Genomic DNA, 14,131 nt, shown 5'->3' on the forward strand with positions numbered 1-14,131 from the left:
AACAATTATATACAGGATGAAGCTGCACACACTCCTGTAACAGTTATACAGGATGAAGCTTCACACACTCCTATAACAGTTATACAGGATAAAGCTCCACACACTCCTGTAACAGTTATACAGGATGAAGCTGCGCACAAGGTGTACACACTCTTGTAACAGTTATACAGGATAAAGCTACACACATTCCTGTAACAGTTATACAGGATGAAGATGCACACATGCTGCACACACTCCTGTAACAGTAATACAGGATGAAGCTGCACACACACTGCACACACTGTTGTTACAGTTGTACAGGATGAAGCTGTACAGATGCTGCACACACTCGTTACAGTTATACAGGATGAAGGTACATACACGTTGCACCACAGGTTGAAGCTGCACAGATGCTGCACACACTCTTGTTACAGTTATACAGGATGAAGCTGCACAGATGCTGCTCACACTCTTGTTACAGTTATACAGGATGAAGCTGCACAGATGCTGCACACACTCTTGTTACAGTTATACAGGATGAAGCTACGTACACGTTGCACACACTTGTTACAGTTATACAGGTTGAAGCAGCTATACACACTCCTGCTACAGCTGTGGAGGATACAGGAGCACCATTACTTTCATGAACACCTTTCGGCTGCAACTACACAAGATGAAAGAGTACTAATGTTATCCTGCTCACACACCTGCTATAGTGACACAGAACGGTGGAACACTGATGCTTTGATGCACATGGTTCTGCTACAGGACTAAGTAGGCCCGAAACTACCACATACACACACTGGCTACTACTACACACAATAGAGGAGCAGCAGCTCCTTAATTTTTTCCATCTTATTTGACATTAAGTTATGATTTCTAAAACAGTGGTGCAATGCTTAGCACTGCTGCCTCACAGCAGTCTGAGAGTGTACCTGGTTCCCACTTGGCTTTCCTTCTCTGAAGTGTGTGCATGTTCTCCCTATCTATGTAGGATTTTTCGAGTCTCTAGTTTACTTCCCACATCATAAAACATGTGAACTGATTAAATAGTTATCACCTAAACTGTATGTAATGGTGTGTGCAACATTCAGTGTACTGGTGGCCTGCTCAGTATTTGTTCTCTGCCCTGAATTTGCTGATTGCTATGATAGGATCTTGTTCTCCTGTGAAAATAAAAATGTATAAAGTGGGTGGTGGTTGTGTCTTTCGACTGTTCCTGGTTAGGGGTCGCCACAGTGGAACTCCGGTCTGCTAATGATTGGCAGTAGATTTTTACATGCCGAGTTGCCGGCCCTGACGCACAACCTTCAACGAAGGTACGCCCATTCACGCATGACTCCACACAGAAGACACTCTAGCTAAGAATCGAACAGGACAACGTCTTACTGTGAGGCGACAACGCTACCGCAGCACCACCACCGCAGTACCAGTAGATAAATAAATTAATGAAATGTTACTGGGGTTCTAAGCAAATCAGACATACAACTTGTAGGTATAAGAAGTCTGCAATACAATTCTCACATTTCAGTTGCTGTTGATATATACATGAATGTCAAGTCCACTGCTGAATATGAGACAGCTTAAAATAAAAAAGTGGTTATTGCATTTACTACAGCACCAAAATTAGGGTACTGTTTTCAAATACAATTTTATTGTAATAGTTGCTTGACAGGTATCTTCTTGCAGCTTTTTCGTTTCAGTAACAGTATATTTGTTATCCACGTATCAAAATAAATAAATTTAATGCACTGCAAGATAAGAGTCATGCTGGCATATAGCTTTCAAAGCAAGTGAAAAAAGCCAATTTTCTGTAGGACAAGCAACAAAATGAATGGTCAAAGGCAGAACGTTACTCTGTATCATAGCTGTGCTGTCTTGCAAGTAATTTATGTCTATTATGTTGAAAATTTGATCCAGTCCTGCTGTCTTTTTATAACAGAATGAACCTATTTACTTAATCTTCTTTATCATCTACATGTTGATATTTCAGCTGAGAAATACATGAAGACAAACATTACTTAGTTCCAGGTTGACCACTGATCTACAGCAACCTCTGCTTTCTGGTGGTATCTTGCCATCCTAGGCACTTCTATGGGCTAGGCTTGTAAAGGCTCCAGGACCATTAGACTAGTACACATCTATGAACCTATGTGATGCATAACAAATATGTCTGTTCCGTCATGGGAAACGCACCACTGCTCCCATCTGTTGTGGACTCACTTTACCCAACACCTGCACATTTATGATGCATTGAATGCTTGACATAGGTGGATTGGCAACTTTCCAATTTAACTGTTTCCTGTGACAGACTAATGTTATTTCCAAGATTAGTTTCCTCTGCCTTGTGCCCAGTGACTGTTGACAAGCTTAGGCTTACCTGTGACCTTGTACTGCATTAAGCAAGTAATCAGAGAATGAATAAAAATGTTATCTTGTAAGTGGGAATGAACACTTCAAGAATACAAATGTATACAAAAGACTTCCTTATATGAATCCTGCAGCTGTGTTATAATGTTCTCAAATGACAACTAGCAGGAGCAGACTGTTGTGAAGAATGTTTTACAACTGGAGAAAACTGGAAGTGTGAGAAAAGAATCCCACTCCTTACAATAAATTATAGGATTATATATATGAGCAAGTACAAGTACTTCAAGTATGTGAAATTAGCACAGACTTTTCAAGGAGAACAGCCAAAGCAAGTCAGTAAAAGTGCAGATTCACCAACTTCATTCACAAACCTTGCAAATAAAAATCTTGGTACACATTACAAAACAAGCTTGGAAACCAAAATTCACATATTCAGATATCAGCTGTTTGTTACAGACCTGTGTTAAGGAGTGCTTTTCCACTACTTTCTGCTTAAGCTGAACCAAGACAATTGACAAATAAAATTTCAGCAGAATGTGCACACCAAAACAAATTCACTAAAATTGTTACATTCGAACTGTAAGCACAGACACAGAGATCAAGACAGGATTTAATCAAATATGCAACAGTGCTCAAAGGTGATCAAGTAGTGGGAAAAAAGGGGACCTACTTCAGAATTCCACCTTAAAAATTAATGAATACTGTTAGTGCTTGCATATTTGTACTTTCTTTGTCTGACAGGACCCTCTGGAGTAAGCCGTAAAAAACTGGGATACATCCAAAGCAGTACAACATTCAGTCCAAGAAGGAAAAGCCAAATTGACTCAATGATGTACAGTGCAGCAACCTTGCCAGAGGAAGCTGTGCACCCTGAATGCAAATCTAAGCGACAATATTTAGTAAATGAATGCAGTTTAAACAAAGGTGACTACAGTACAAATGTCCTGTGAGAGCACACTGACTGAAAAGGGCATTAGAGGTAGTCATCTTTCTTGAACTACTTCCTCTTGTAACATTACTAAAAGACTGACAACCATCTTGAAAACAGGAAACAGTACGTCAATCAACTGCTGTCTGGCTAATGGTCTCCACATACTGTTCGCAGTAAAGGAAAACCTAATCTATACAGCAAAACTGTACTATGTTCATCGTGTTACCCTGCTGCAGTCATCACACTTGGGTAGAATCCCAAAGCTAAGGATGGGAGGTGGAGTCAAACAGGGTTAGAGGAGGCTAGAAGGCCCTGCAAAACTGCAGTGGCGAAGCCAGCTCTAGTCTTAGAGTAAAGTGGTAAGTGATAGTGTTTGGTGAAGGTGTGTACTGAACTTCAAGTTGCAGCTTCCAGAATATCCTTGGTTGGCACCCCCCTGAGGAAGGCTGTATATGTAGCTGCTGCCCTGGTAGAGTGGGGCCTTATGCTTGCAGGAACTGGTTTTCCATGGTGGGTGTAGCAAAAATATATGCAATGTCCTATCCATTTGGAAATGGTCTGTTTTGAGATAGCCTTTCCTTGTGATGCTGTAGCATAGGATACAAAAAGCTGGTCAGATTTTCTGAAAACCTTAGTTTTATCCAAGTAGTAACGTAGTTGCCTGTGATTGTCCAAGGAGTGGAGTCTTTCTCCTTTGTTCTGTGGATTTGGAAAGAAGGTGGGTAAATGGATGGTTTGATTTAGAGCCACACTGGATACCACCTTAGGCATAAAGGAGGGGTTAGTTCGTAGAGAAACTCTGTCTTGATGAAAAATGAGGAAAGGCTCTACTGCCATTAGTGCCTGAAGCTCTGAGACTCTTCTGGCTGAAGTTATTGCTAGCAGCAGGGCAGTCTTCCATGATATAAACTTTAAGTCAGCTGAGAAAGCTGGTTCAAAAGGAGGTAGCGTAAGTTTTTCCAGAACAAAATTGAAGTCCCAGGTTGGTGTTGGTGCTCTCCTGGGAGGCCTAATGTTTTTGGCCCCTCTGAGAAACTGCCTTAGAAGTGGATGTGAAAATAAGGGAGGATCCGTGTTGTAGTGAGCTGAAATAGCTTAGGCATGGATTTTAATAGATGAAAAAGAAAGCCCTTTGTGTAACATCTCAGTTAAATATTGCAGAATCTGAGGTATGTCTGGCTGAAGGGTATTTTGGCCTTTAGCTTGGTTCCAGGCGCAAAACCTTTTCCATTTGCCTGAGTAGGCTTTCCTGGTGCTGGGCATCCTGGCTTCCAGAATAACATCCATAACAGCTTGTGAAAGAGGAGCTGGCTGGTTGCTTAGGTGATTTGCCATGCAGCCAAATTTAAGGTTTTGAGCTGGCTGTGTAGAATCTGACTGTCTTGCTGTGTGAGCAGATGAGTAATTTGTGGTAAAATCCATGGTGGGCCCTGGGCCATATTCCTTAATAGTGGGCACCAGTGCTGGCGTGGCCAGTCTGGGGCAATGAGTATCATTCGGGGTCTCTCCATCCTGACTTTCAGCAGCACCTTTGTGAGAAGGGGCAATGGAGGGAAGGCATATACTGTCAGCTTTTTCCAACTGAATGAGAGTGCGTCCACTTTCCAAGCTTGATGGTGAAATGTCCTTGTACAAAATTTTGTTAGCTGGTAGGTTTTGGGGGCTGGCAAACAGGTCTATGTCTGGGTGCCCCCATTTTTGAGTTATCATTGCAAATACTTGTGGATCCAGTTTTCACTCGTGGGGATCCATGATGTTTCTGCTTAGGTCGTCTGCCAATGTGTTCTTTTTTCCTGGCAGGAATTGAGCTTGTAATTGAACTTGGTAAGCCAGTGCTGTGTTCCACAAGGTCATTGCTTGCCTGCATTGAGGGTAGGAGTGTGTACCCCCTTGTTTGTTTATGTACCACATTACTGTGGTGTTGTCTGTCCTTATTGTAAGCTGTCCTGGATGTAAGAGGTCCTTGAAGGCTGTCAGGGCATTCTGTACAGCTAACATTTCTTTTTGATTGATGTGCAGATTCCTTTGATCTGCAGTCCATATGCCTTGAACCATGTCCTGCCATGTGTGCCCCCCAGGCATAGTCCGATGCATCTGTTGTCATAGTTTGCCTGGCTGGGGGTAAGGTGAAAGGCTGACCCTTGTTGAGGTGACATGCCTGTGACCACCATAGAAACTCCTGTTGAAGGCAGGGAATGAGAGGTATCATTGTGTCCAAGCTGTGGCTGTGTTGAGTCCATACGCTTTTTAGGTACCATTGTAATTTTCTCATATGCAGTTTTGCAAATGGTATTAGTAGTATGCAAGATACCATGAAGCCCAAGGCCTGCAGAATTTTTCTTGCAGGGAGTTGGGTCTTTGTTGCCATTGTTTTGAAGTATTGAGTCAGTTGTAGTTGTTTGTCTGGCATCAGGTAAGCCATCTGGGCCGTTGTATTCAAGCTGGCACCCAGGAATGTCATATTTTGTGAGGGCACTAGTTTTTATTTCTTTTCGTTTACTGTGTACCCTAGGCAACTTAGAAGGTGTTTTACAAAAGCCAGATGTTGTAAGAGAATGTCCTTGCTTTCTGCTTGGATGAGGCAGTTGTCCAGGTATGGGTATATTTGAATTCCTCTTTGTCTGCAGTATGCAATTACTGGTGCCAGGCATTTTGTGAAGACCCTGGGCGCAGTAGATAAGCCAAAGGACAGTGCAGAGAATTGGTAATGGGTTGAACCTGCAATGAAATGGAGGTATCTTCTGCAATTTTGTCTGATAGGGACATGCAGGTATGCCTCCTTGAGGTCCAACATTACTAGCCATGCTTTCTTGCCCAACATGGGAAGAAGCTGCTGTAGTGTTAGCATCTTGAATTTGGGTACTTGCAAGAAGGTGTTTAGAATTGAAAGGTCCGGAATGGGTCTCCAAGCATTGTCCTTTCTGGGGACTAGAAAGAGCCTTGAGTAAAATCCTTGGCCTTGCTCCTGTGTAGGTACCAGTTGAATGGCTCTCATGTCCATGAGAGCTGTAATTTGTTTTTGTGCCTCTGCCCATTGATATTGTGGCAGGTTTGGCATTCCTTTTATCCTTGGCAAGGTGTGGAAATGGAATCTGTATCCTTGTGAGATAATGTCTAGGACCCATTTGTCCTTTGTGACGATGCACCAGTTGTCTGTAAAAAGTGCTTATTTTCCTCCCAAGGGAGCTGCCAAGAGAGTTTTGCTTGGCAGTTTGAGGTTTAAGTCATTGTGTTTGCCTTCTAGTAGTTTGAAACCTGTCTTCTCCTCCCTTCTGTGCTGCAGTGCCCCATTGTCGAGGTTTGTAAGGGATTTGTGCTTGTCCTCTGCCCCTTGGGCGTCTGTATTTACCCCTCTGTGGTCTGTCAGAAGCTGGAAAGGACCAAATTTTTGTTGGCCAATTTCTGCTGAAGCGTGGGGGCTGAACCTGTAAGAAATCTTTGACCATCTGCATAGATTTTGCCTTATCCTCCATTTTCTTTAAAACCTCTTCTGCTTTAACCCCAAATAGGACATCCTGCTGTAAGGGTGCATCTAGTAACTTTGCTTTAACATGGTCAGGCAGAGTTTGTTCCTTTAACCAAGCATGCCTATGTATAACAGACCCAGTAACAGCTGCTCTACAGGAAGCTTCCAAGGAATCAAATCCACATTGTAAATTATGTTTGCCCACCTGTTCAGCTGCATGCAACAGATCCTGCATTTCCTTGAATTCAGACTGTTGAGGGTGCATGCTCATCTTTTGTTTTATTTGAAAGATTAGGAAATGCTGGTATTTAAGCATGTGAAATTGACAATTTAGTGCTCTCATAGCTAGAGTGGCTGAGGTGTAAACCTTCTTCCCCCACCTATCTAGTGCTCTGGAGTCCCTTTCAGAGGGTACAGGATTTTTTGCCATAGAAGCCTTAGCCCCTTTGGGACCCTGAGAGATGGTCTCTGGATCAGCAACAGGGCTTTTGTAAAGGAATTTGCGTGAGTCAGGCACTCTATAGTATCTATCTGGTTTGGCTGGAGCAGGAGGCAGAGAATCTGGATTTAGACTAGATTCTAAGTAATCATCATCCACAATGTCTAAAACTGGGGGGATAGCAAGTGGTCTGTGTTGGGGGAGTAAAAGAAACTCTCGGAGCCTTTTCTTTGAGTCGGCGTAGTCCTGACCTTCCCAGTGGAAATGTTCCCTCATGGTATGTAAGGTTTCCCCAAAGGAATAGTCTTCAGGGGGAGAAGCTGAGGGAATGGAATCCTCAGCATCAGAATCTTCATAAGGGGGAAAGGAGTAATCCTGTTCCTCAGAAGGAGCCTGAGGAAATAGACAGTTGATCAGAGGAGGCATAATCCTCCTCTTGTCTAGGCCTTTTGTCGGGTGGTGATTGGGAACCCCTGATTAAAGAAATCAAATCTTCAGCCATTTTAAGCATCTGTTTCTTAGACATGGGGCCTTGAACTGGAGACTGAAGTGCAGTCTTTTTTGGTTTTAGAGGAGTCTTAAGCTTAGCATAAGATTTTATGGTGAGAGTAGTCGGTCTGAAGACACCTTCTGAAACCAAAGGTGTTTCTACAGCACCGGCTTCTCCTTCTGCAATGTCGTCGGTAGGGCCTAAAGAAAATGGCTGCGTCGGCCTAGGACTCTCAGCCAGAGAATCCAAAGTGGTCTGGGGTTCCAATTCTGCGGTAGCCAGGGGCTGCGTAGACGCCTCACTGAAAACCGGTGAACCGGTGACAGGCCCAGCCGAGGCCTCGGAGTCTGGCTTGGATCTAGGCTGCCTGTCTTTATCTTTGTGTTTTTTATGCACGCTGGTAGTCGGTTGCTCCGACGGCATAGTGTAATTAAATTTCCTACCGTAGTGTCGTGCGAAATCAAAGCGTCACTTTATAGTTCGCTTATTGAACCTAGCACAAAACCGACAACCAGTGACGTCGTGGTCTGGGCCTAGGCAAGGTATACAATAAGAATGAAAGTCCTTATGAGGTATTTGCTTCCCACAAGAAATACAATTGTTAACTTTTTCTGACATCAGTCTGAGGCAAGAAAAGTTTCCCCAACGGGGTACTTAGCTTTATTGAAGACTTTGGATCTGAAATTCGACTTCGAAAATCTCAGGAGTCGGCCGACCAGCACTTGCGAACTGCTTCTGCTTCGGGCACCGCGTAGTAAGAAAGACTGAAGAAAATGGCGTTGGATGCCTCTTGTATACCCTTGGCGCACTGACGTCAAGGAAGAAGCGACAGCAACCGATGCCGGACCAAGACTTTGGAATTCAGGCCGACTGCGGGACCGCCTCATGACAGGATACCCCAAGTGTGATGACTGCAGCAGGGTAACATGATGAACATCAGGGGGTATATACACTTTTTATATCTAGTGTAAATACTTCTGCACTGCTGTTTTATATCTCCAACCTTCATACTACTCAGACAGAAATATACTTTGGGTTTATCTTCCTATGTTCCTTGACTTAAGAAAACAAAGTGGATAAAACTTTGGTAACTAATTATACCGAAAGTCTTCCATGTGTTTACAACTAGTGCCTGCACTTTTAACACTGTGAATTTTTGTACACGTCCCTCTCAAAGTATGATCACATGTAAAAACTAAAACAAGAAACACTGCAATAGCAAACCTGAAAGATATACTATTATTAGGTGGTGCAAAGGGGAAGAGAATTAATGTCTTTTAGTACACATGAAGTCCGACAAAATACATAAGAAAAGATCTTTCCAAGTGCAGTGACATATTAACATTTATATAAACTTGAAAACAACCAGTACAGAAAAAGACACGTCCCTACAGTAGGACTACTCAAATGCTGGCATGCAGGTTGAAATTGGCCCATGAGTCATTTTTAACTAGTCCTTCAGAACTGATTTCAAACTGCACATATTTCAGCCATAATATGAGTTTGCTGTATAGTTAAATATGCATGCTTACAAATAATTTTATTGCATAAGTTAATTTATCAGAGAGAGAGAGTCAAGAGTTAGCAGACATAACATTTTTCTTTTTTTTTCTTTTTTTAGCTACTGAATGAAGCTGTAGGTGCATAAGGTCCTAAACACAGTGTCATTCATTTACTACCCTCATTCATAAAGTACACACTATGATCAGCCTTTATGAATGATGTTAGTGAACAAATGAAGTTGAAGACATACACAGTCAATTCTTTACCCCACTCATTCTCTAAATTCACTCATGAACTATTTATTTACTATAACCAACCTTTACACATGAGGTTAGTGAAAGATGAATGAAGTTACAGACCTGCATGGTCAGTCCTAAAGCTTGATTCATTCATTAACTTCATAATGCAAAACAGAATGTAACAGCTGCAGTTACAAAAGTACTACAATACCAAATATTTTCTGGAATTATTTTAAAATACTGTGTTACTTCTGTTCTAAAGGTGGAGAGCAGAACGATAAAGCTCCAGTCGGAAACTCCAAAGCCCATCTCAGAACAGGGAATGTCAGTGCACAACTGTGTTATATGTTATTAGAAATCTCTGCTCCCTCCCCCCTTTATTTCCACAAGCTGTCAATCATCAGCCCAGTCATTATCATCACCATCAGACAGCCATCAGGGATAGTTTAAGGGTTTTTCTGTTATTATACCTACGAACTTCATGCGCACTCAGTGAAGTGTCAGGAAGGCATGAGCAACAGATTGCTGGTGAAGGACATCCCCTAACTTCTGTAAGGGATGTTCCTTCAGAGTAGCCTAGTTCTTCCTTTCACAGCATGACTGGTGGTCTCTCCAGTCTCCAACAGGGAGGTCATCCTGCCCAGTGTGCCCTATTTTTGTGGGTAACACCCCCCACACTCCCCTGGGAATGCAAACGGGCCACACCTCTTAACTCCTATCCCTTCCCTGCCTGGCTCATCCAGTTCCAGAGCAACTAAGGCTATTTTTTTAACACAACAGCACACTATAACATGTGGGTCATCATACAACTCTCTTTCGGTCACCACAGCGAAATTCCCATCTGCTAATGATTGGCAGTGGATTTTACAGTGCTGAGCTGCCAGCCCGAAGCCCAAGCTTCAAAGAAGGCACACCCATTCATGCACGTACCTACCTGCATGTCTTTAAACATCATACGACCATGGGGAGGACATGCAAACTCCATGTGGGTCATCATAAGCATTTTTAAATTCTACACCTTGCTTTAAGTCACAGCTTCATGACCTTTAATCATACACAGTGCTGGTTATATTTCTATAAAGAGGAAAGTAAAATATCAGCTCCAATCAGGAACCCCCTTTCTCCATATCACAGCTTCAGTCAATGCAGTTAAGCTCAGTTATTTCAGAACAACTAACTGGCGCTCTGTCTGATAAAATGCAAAGAACAACAGAAAAGCTCCATTCAGAAAAGTAGTAAAATGCCAAATTTGTCTCCCAAAGTTTTTTAAAAAAAATGTTATGTATCAGAGCAATGCATAACATTTTTTCACCCTGGATCCCAGTCGGCACCTCAGAAAGAGAATGTGGGTGAGCAACAGCACTATGATGCTACAAATCTGCATTTCTTTATTATTAATTCTGCCGTATAGAACTACATGTTAAACATCACATTTTAAAATATCCTGCATCTTACTATGCCAGAGTTCTATACCAACAGCACTCTGTGTGTGCATGTGAGTTTGTGCGTGAGTGAGACATCACTGCCCAAGACTGAGAAAATATACATATGGCTCCTCTGTGAATTCCAGTTTTATTACCCCCCCATATTGGAGTTATAACTTAGAGAGTGATGATCTACATACAGTACATTTCAGGAAGGTATGTCTGGTTTAAAATACACTAGGAATAAAATGACTGTTCTGCTCATTTATAATAAATGAAAGGATAGAGAAATAAAACAAGCAATCCTTTTGAGATTGAAGTAACACTTCCAGTGGTAATCCACGAAAAGGAAACAGCACATGTAGCAGTGAACTCCCCCATTCTTATAAAAGTATCTGGAAATATTTAACAAGCAGCCATTTAAATTAAGGGATATATTTATCAGCAAATTCAAGAAGGCCTCTGTTAGAAGGTGTTGCCCAAAGGCATACTCAGAAAGTGTTGCACTTGCTCTTTAATGTAATAAGGTACAAGCAATTTTACTGTATGCCAAGTAAAAGCAAATTCTTCCTGCATTACTAGCATCTACAGCATTTTAGTCCAGAAGTGAATGCAGTATTCACTGCTCCAGAACAACCCCTATTAAACAGGAACCGGGTACTCACTGTGTGATGGTCTGCATGAAGATGGGAAATAAAGGCAGCTGATATCTTGCAAAGAACTTCATCAACATCTCCACCATAATGATGACTAAGCTGAGTGTATGTCCCTTCGCCACAGTCAAACAGAATACACTGTGAAGAGCTAACAAACATGTTTACAGATTAATACATGCAAAGCAAGTAATACATTTTTACTGTGACATACAGATCTGTTGGAAAAGTGGTCAGACAGTGCAAATCCAGTTTAATATTCCTTGGTATACCATTAAAACTGATGTCTTTCATAGCATATCTTGAACTAAAATACACCTTATAGCTTTAATTTAAAAAATGCAAACATGTTGGTTATAAATAAGACATAGTTTCTTCCAGCAATCAGGTCTCTGGTCTGGAAATCTAGGTACCTACTGAAATATTAAAGAAGTACCAATTACTCTTCCTTATGCCTCTAATAGAAAAGGCCACATCTTTGTAAGACACAGGTGGTAAGACTGCCTTTCTTGCAAAGCAAGTGACAATTTCTGAAAAGTGATTGTGAAATTCTGAATTCCCTGATAATTAAAACTGCCTACGAGTGCACCATGCACTAAGTGGGAGAAGCATGCTGAGGGAGGTCTACGGTTCAATTTCAAACATACCAACCATCATTCAATTATAGCCACAGAGGGGGAGAGAAAGGGTTCATATATTATTCCCAAATGACATGTGTATTAAAACATATCCTTATTAAATCATATTTTATTAAAACATATCTTATTAAAGCAATCCATACAAAAAAAGTGAAAAATACCTACATAAAAATGCTGAGTCATGCTTACTTTTAAATGATAGAAGCAACATAAAAAGCTGTCTTGGATTCCTCTTCCAAAACAACTGTTTACAAGAGAGGGATAGAATACCTACATTGTAACTGATGTTCTGCCTAGCAGAGCCAAGTATATGACTAATTGCATCAGTCTACAGAAAAAAAAAAATATATATATATATATATATATGTATATATCGTAGTCATCTGCTCTTACTGTAACTGTCTTAGTTGCTCTTCTGCGTGCTGTTATCTGTTTAGTCGCTCTTACTCTGCACTTATTACTGCTTGTTAGTAGCCTTCTAATGTACTGCCTTTTGCACTTGTTTTTTAGTCATCTGTTAATTTAATTGCAATTATTTGAAATGTATTTGCCATAGTGTTTGCTACACGCTCGGGTGTGCTGGCCTGCACTACAATTTGAATTGTATTTACTCCTGCTTTAGCTGCTTTTCTGTTAACAAAAAAAAAAAAATTCTAAGCTTGTTTCCTGCCTTTCCTGTAACTGGTCAAGTCCAGACACAGACTTGCTGTAATCCAGGACTTTTGGTAAGCTTCTGAGCCCCCCAAGCCTTTCTGTGTTGGAGGGAAGCCTTCTAGCTTATCAGTGGGAGTGGTAAGCACTAGGTAGCCTGTCTACCATGGGAAGAGTGGGTTTTGGCCGGGTTGGCCCTGAAATTGTAGTTCACTGGCCGTTTGGGCAGTTTTTCCATCTCTTTCTACTTTCTGGTTAAAAGCCCATTTTGCGTTTGGTCCCCGCCTTTCCTATAACTAGTGTAATCCAGGTACAGATTTGCTGCATCCAGGACTGTTAGTAAGCTTCTGAGCCCCCCAAGCCCTTCTGTGTTGGAGAGAAGCCTTCTAGCTTATCAGTGGGAGTGGTAAGCACTAGGTAACCTAGCGACCACAGGAAGAGTGGTTTCTGGCCCAGAAATTATAGTTTATTGGCCGTTTGGGAAGCTTTTCCATCTCTTTCAACCTTCTGATTTAAAAGCCAGTGTTTGAGCTTGTTTCCTGCCTTTCCTGTTACTAATCTAGTCCAGATACAGATTTGCTGTATCCAGGACTCTTTGTAAGCTTCTGTGCCCCCCAAGTCTTTCTGTGTTGGAGGGAAGCCTTCTAGCTCATCAGTGGGAGTGGTAAGCATCAGATATAGCATATCTACCACAAGAGGAGTGGTCCTAGGCCCAGAAATTGTAGCTATTGGCTGTCTGAGCAGTTTTATTTCCATCTCTTTCAACTTTCTGGTTTGAAAACCGCACTTGTGCCTGTTTCCCCACCTTTCCTATAACTAGTCTAGTCCGGTTACAGAGTTGCTGTATCCAGGATTGTTAGTAAGCTTCTGAGCCCCCAAGCCTTTCTGTGTTGGAGGAAAGCCTTCTAGCTTATCAGTGGGAGTGGTAAGCACTAGGTAGCCTATCCTCCACGGGAAGAGTGAGTTTTGGCCCAGAAATTTGTAGTTTATTTGCCCGTTTGGGCAGTTTTCCATCTCTTGCACTTGCTGGCTTAAAAGCCTATGTTTGTACTTGTTCCCCGCCTTTCCTGTAACTATTTATTTATTTTTTATTTAACATTTGTTGACCGGGAATGTCCGACTAGGTTCCACAGATCCTGTTTTCAGCGGAGGCCCGGGGAGCAATGCTCCAGAAGCATGTCTTTAGAATGTGGGAGGAAACCGGAGTACCCGGAGGAAACCCACGCGAACGCAGGGAGAACATGCAAACTCCACACAGAAGGCACCCCAGCCGAGAATCGAACCGGAGAACCTCTTGCTGTGAGGCGACAGCATTAACCACTGCACCACTGTGCCGCCCGTCTAGTCT

General features: G+C 42.0%; 1 protein-coding gene across 2 annotated transcripts in view; it reads right to left on the reverse strand.

The window, feature by feature from the left end:
* Nucleotides 1–14,131, reverse strand: part of ELAC2 (elaC ribonuclease Z 2) — a 2,146,582-nt gene that overhangs the window by 872,511 nt on the left and 1,259,940 nt on the right. For both annotated transcript variants that reach the window (XM_044068145.1, XM_044068146.1), the window contains exon 17: nt 11,507–11,645. In XM_044068145.1, coding sequence (XP_043924080.1) covers nt 11,507–11,645 — 139 coding nt within the window. The remainder of the gene's footprint in view (nt 1–11,506; nt 11,646–14,131) is intronic.

The sequence above is a fragment of the Protopterus annectens genome, chromosome 4.part0 (genome assembly GCF_019279795.1).
Source record: "Protopterus annectens isolate FY-2018-M chromosome 4.part0, PAN1.0, whole genome shotgun sequence".
Taxonomy (NCBI): domain Eukaryota; kingdom Metazoa; phylum Chordata; order Ceratodontiformes; family Protopteridae; genus Protopterus; species Protopterus annectens.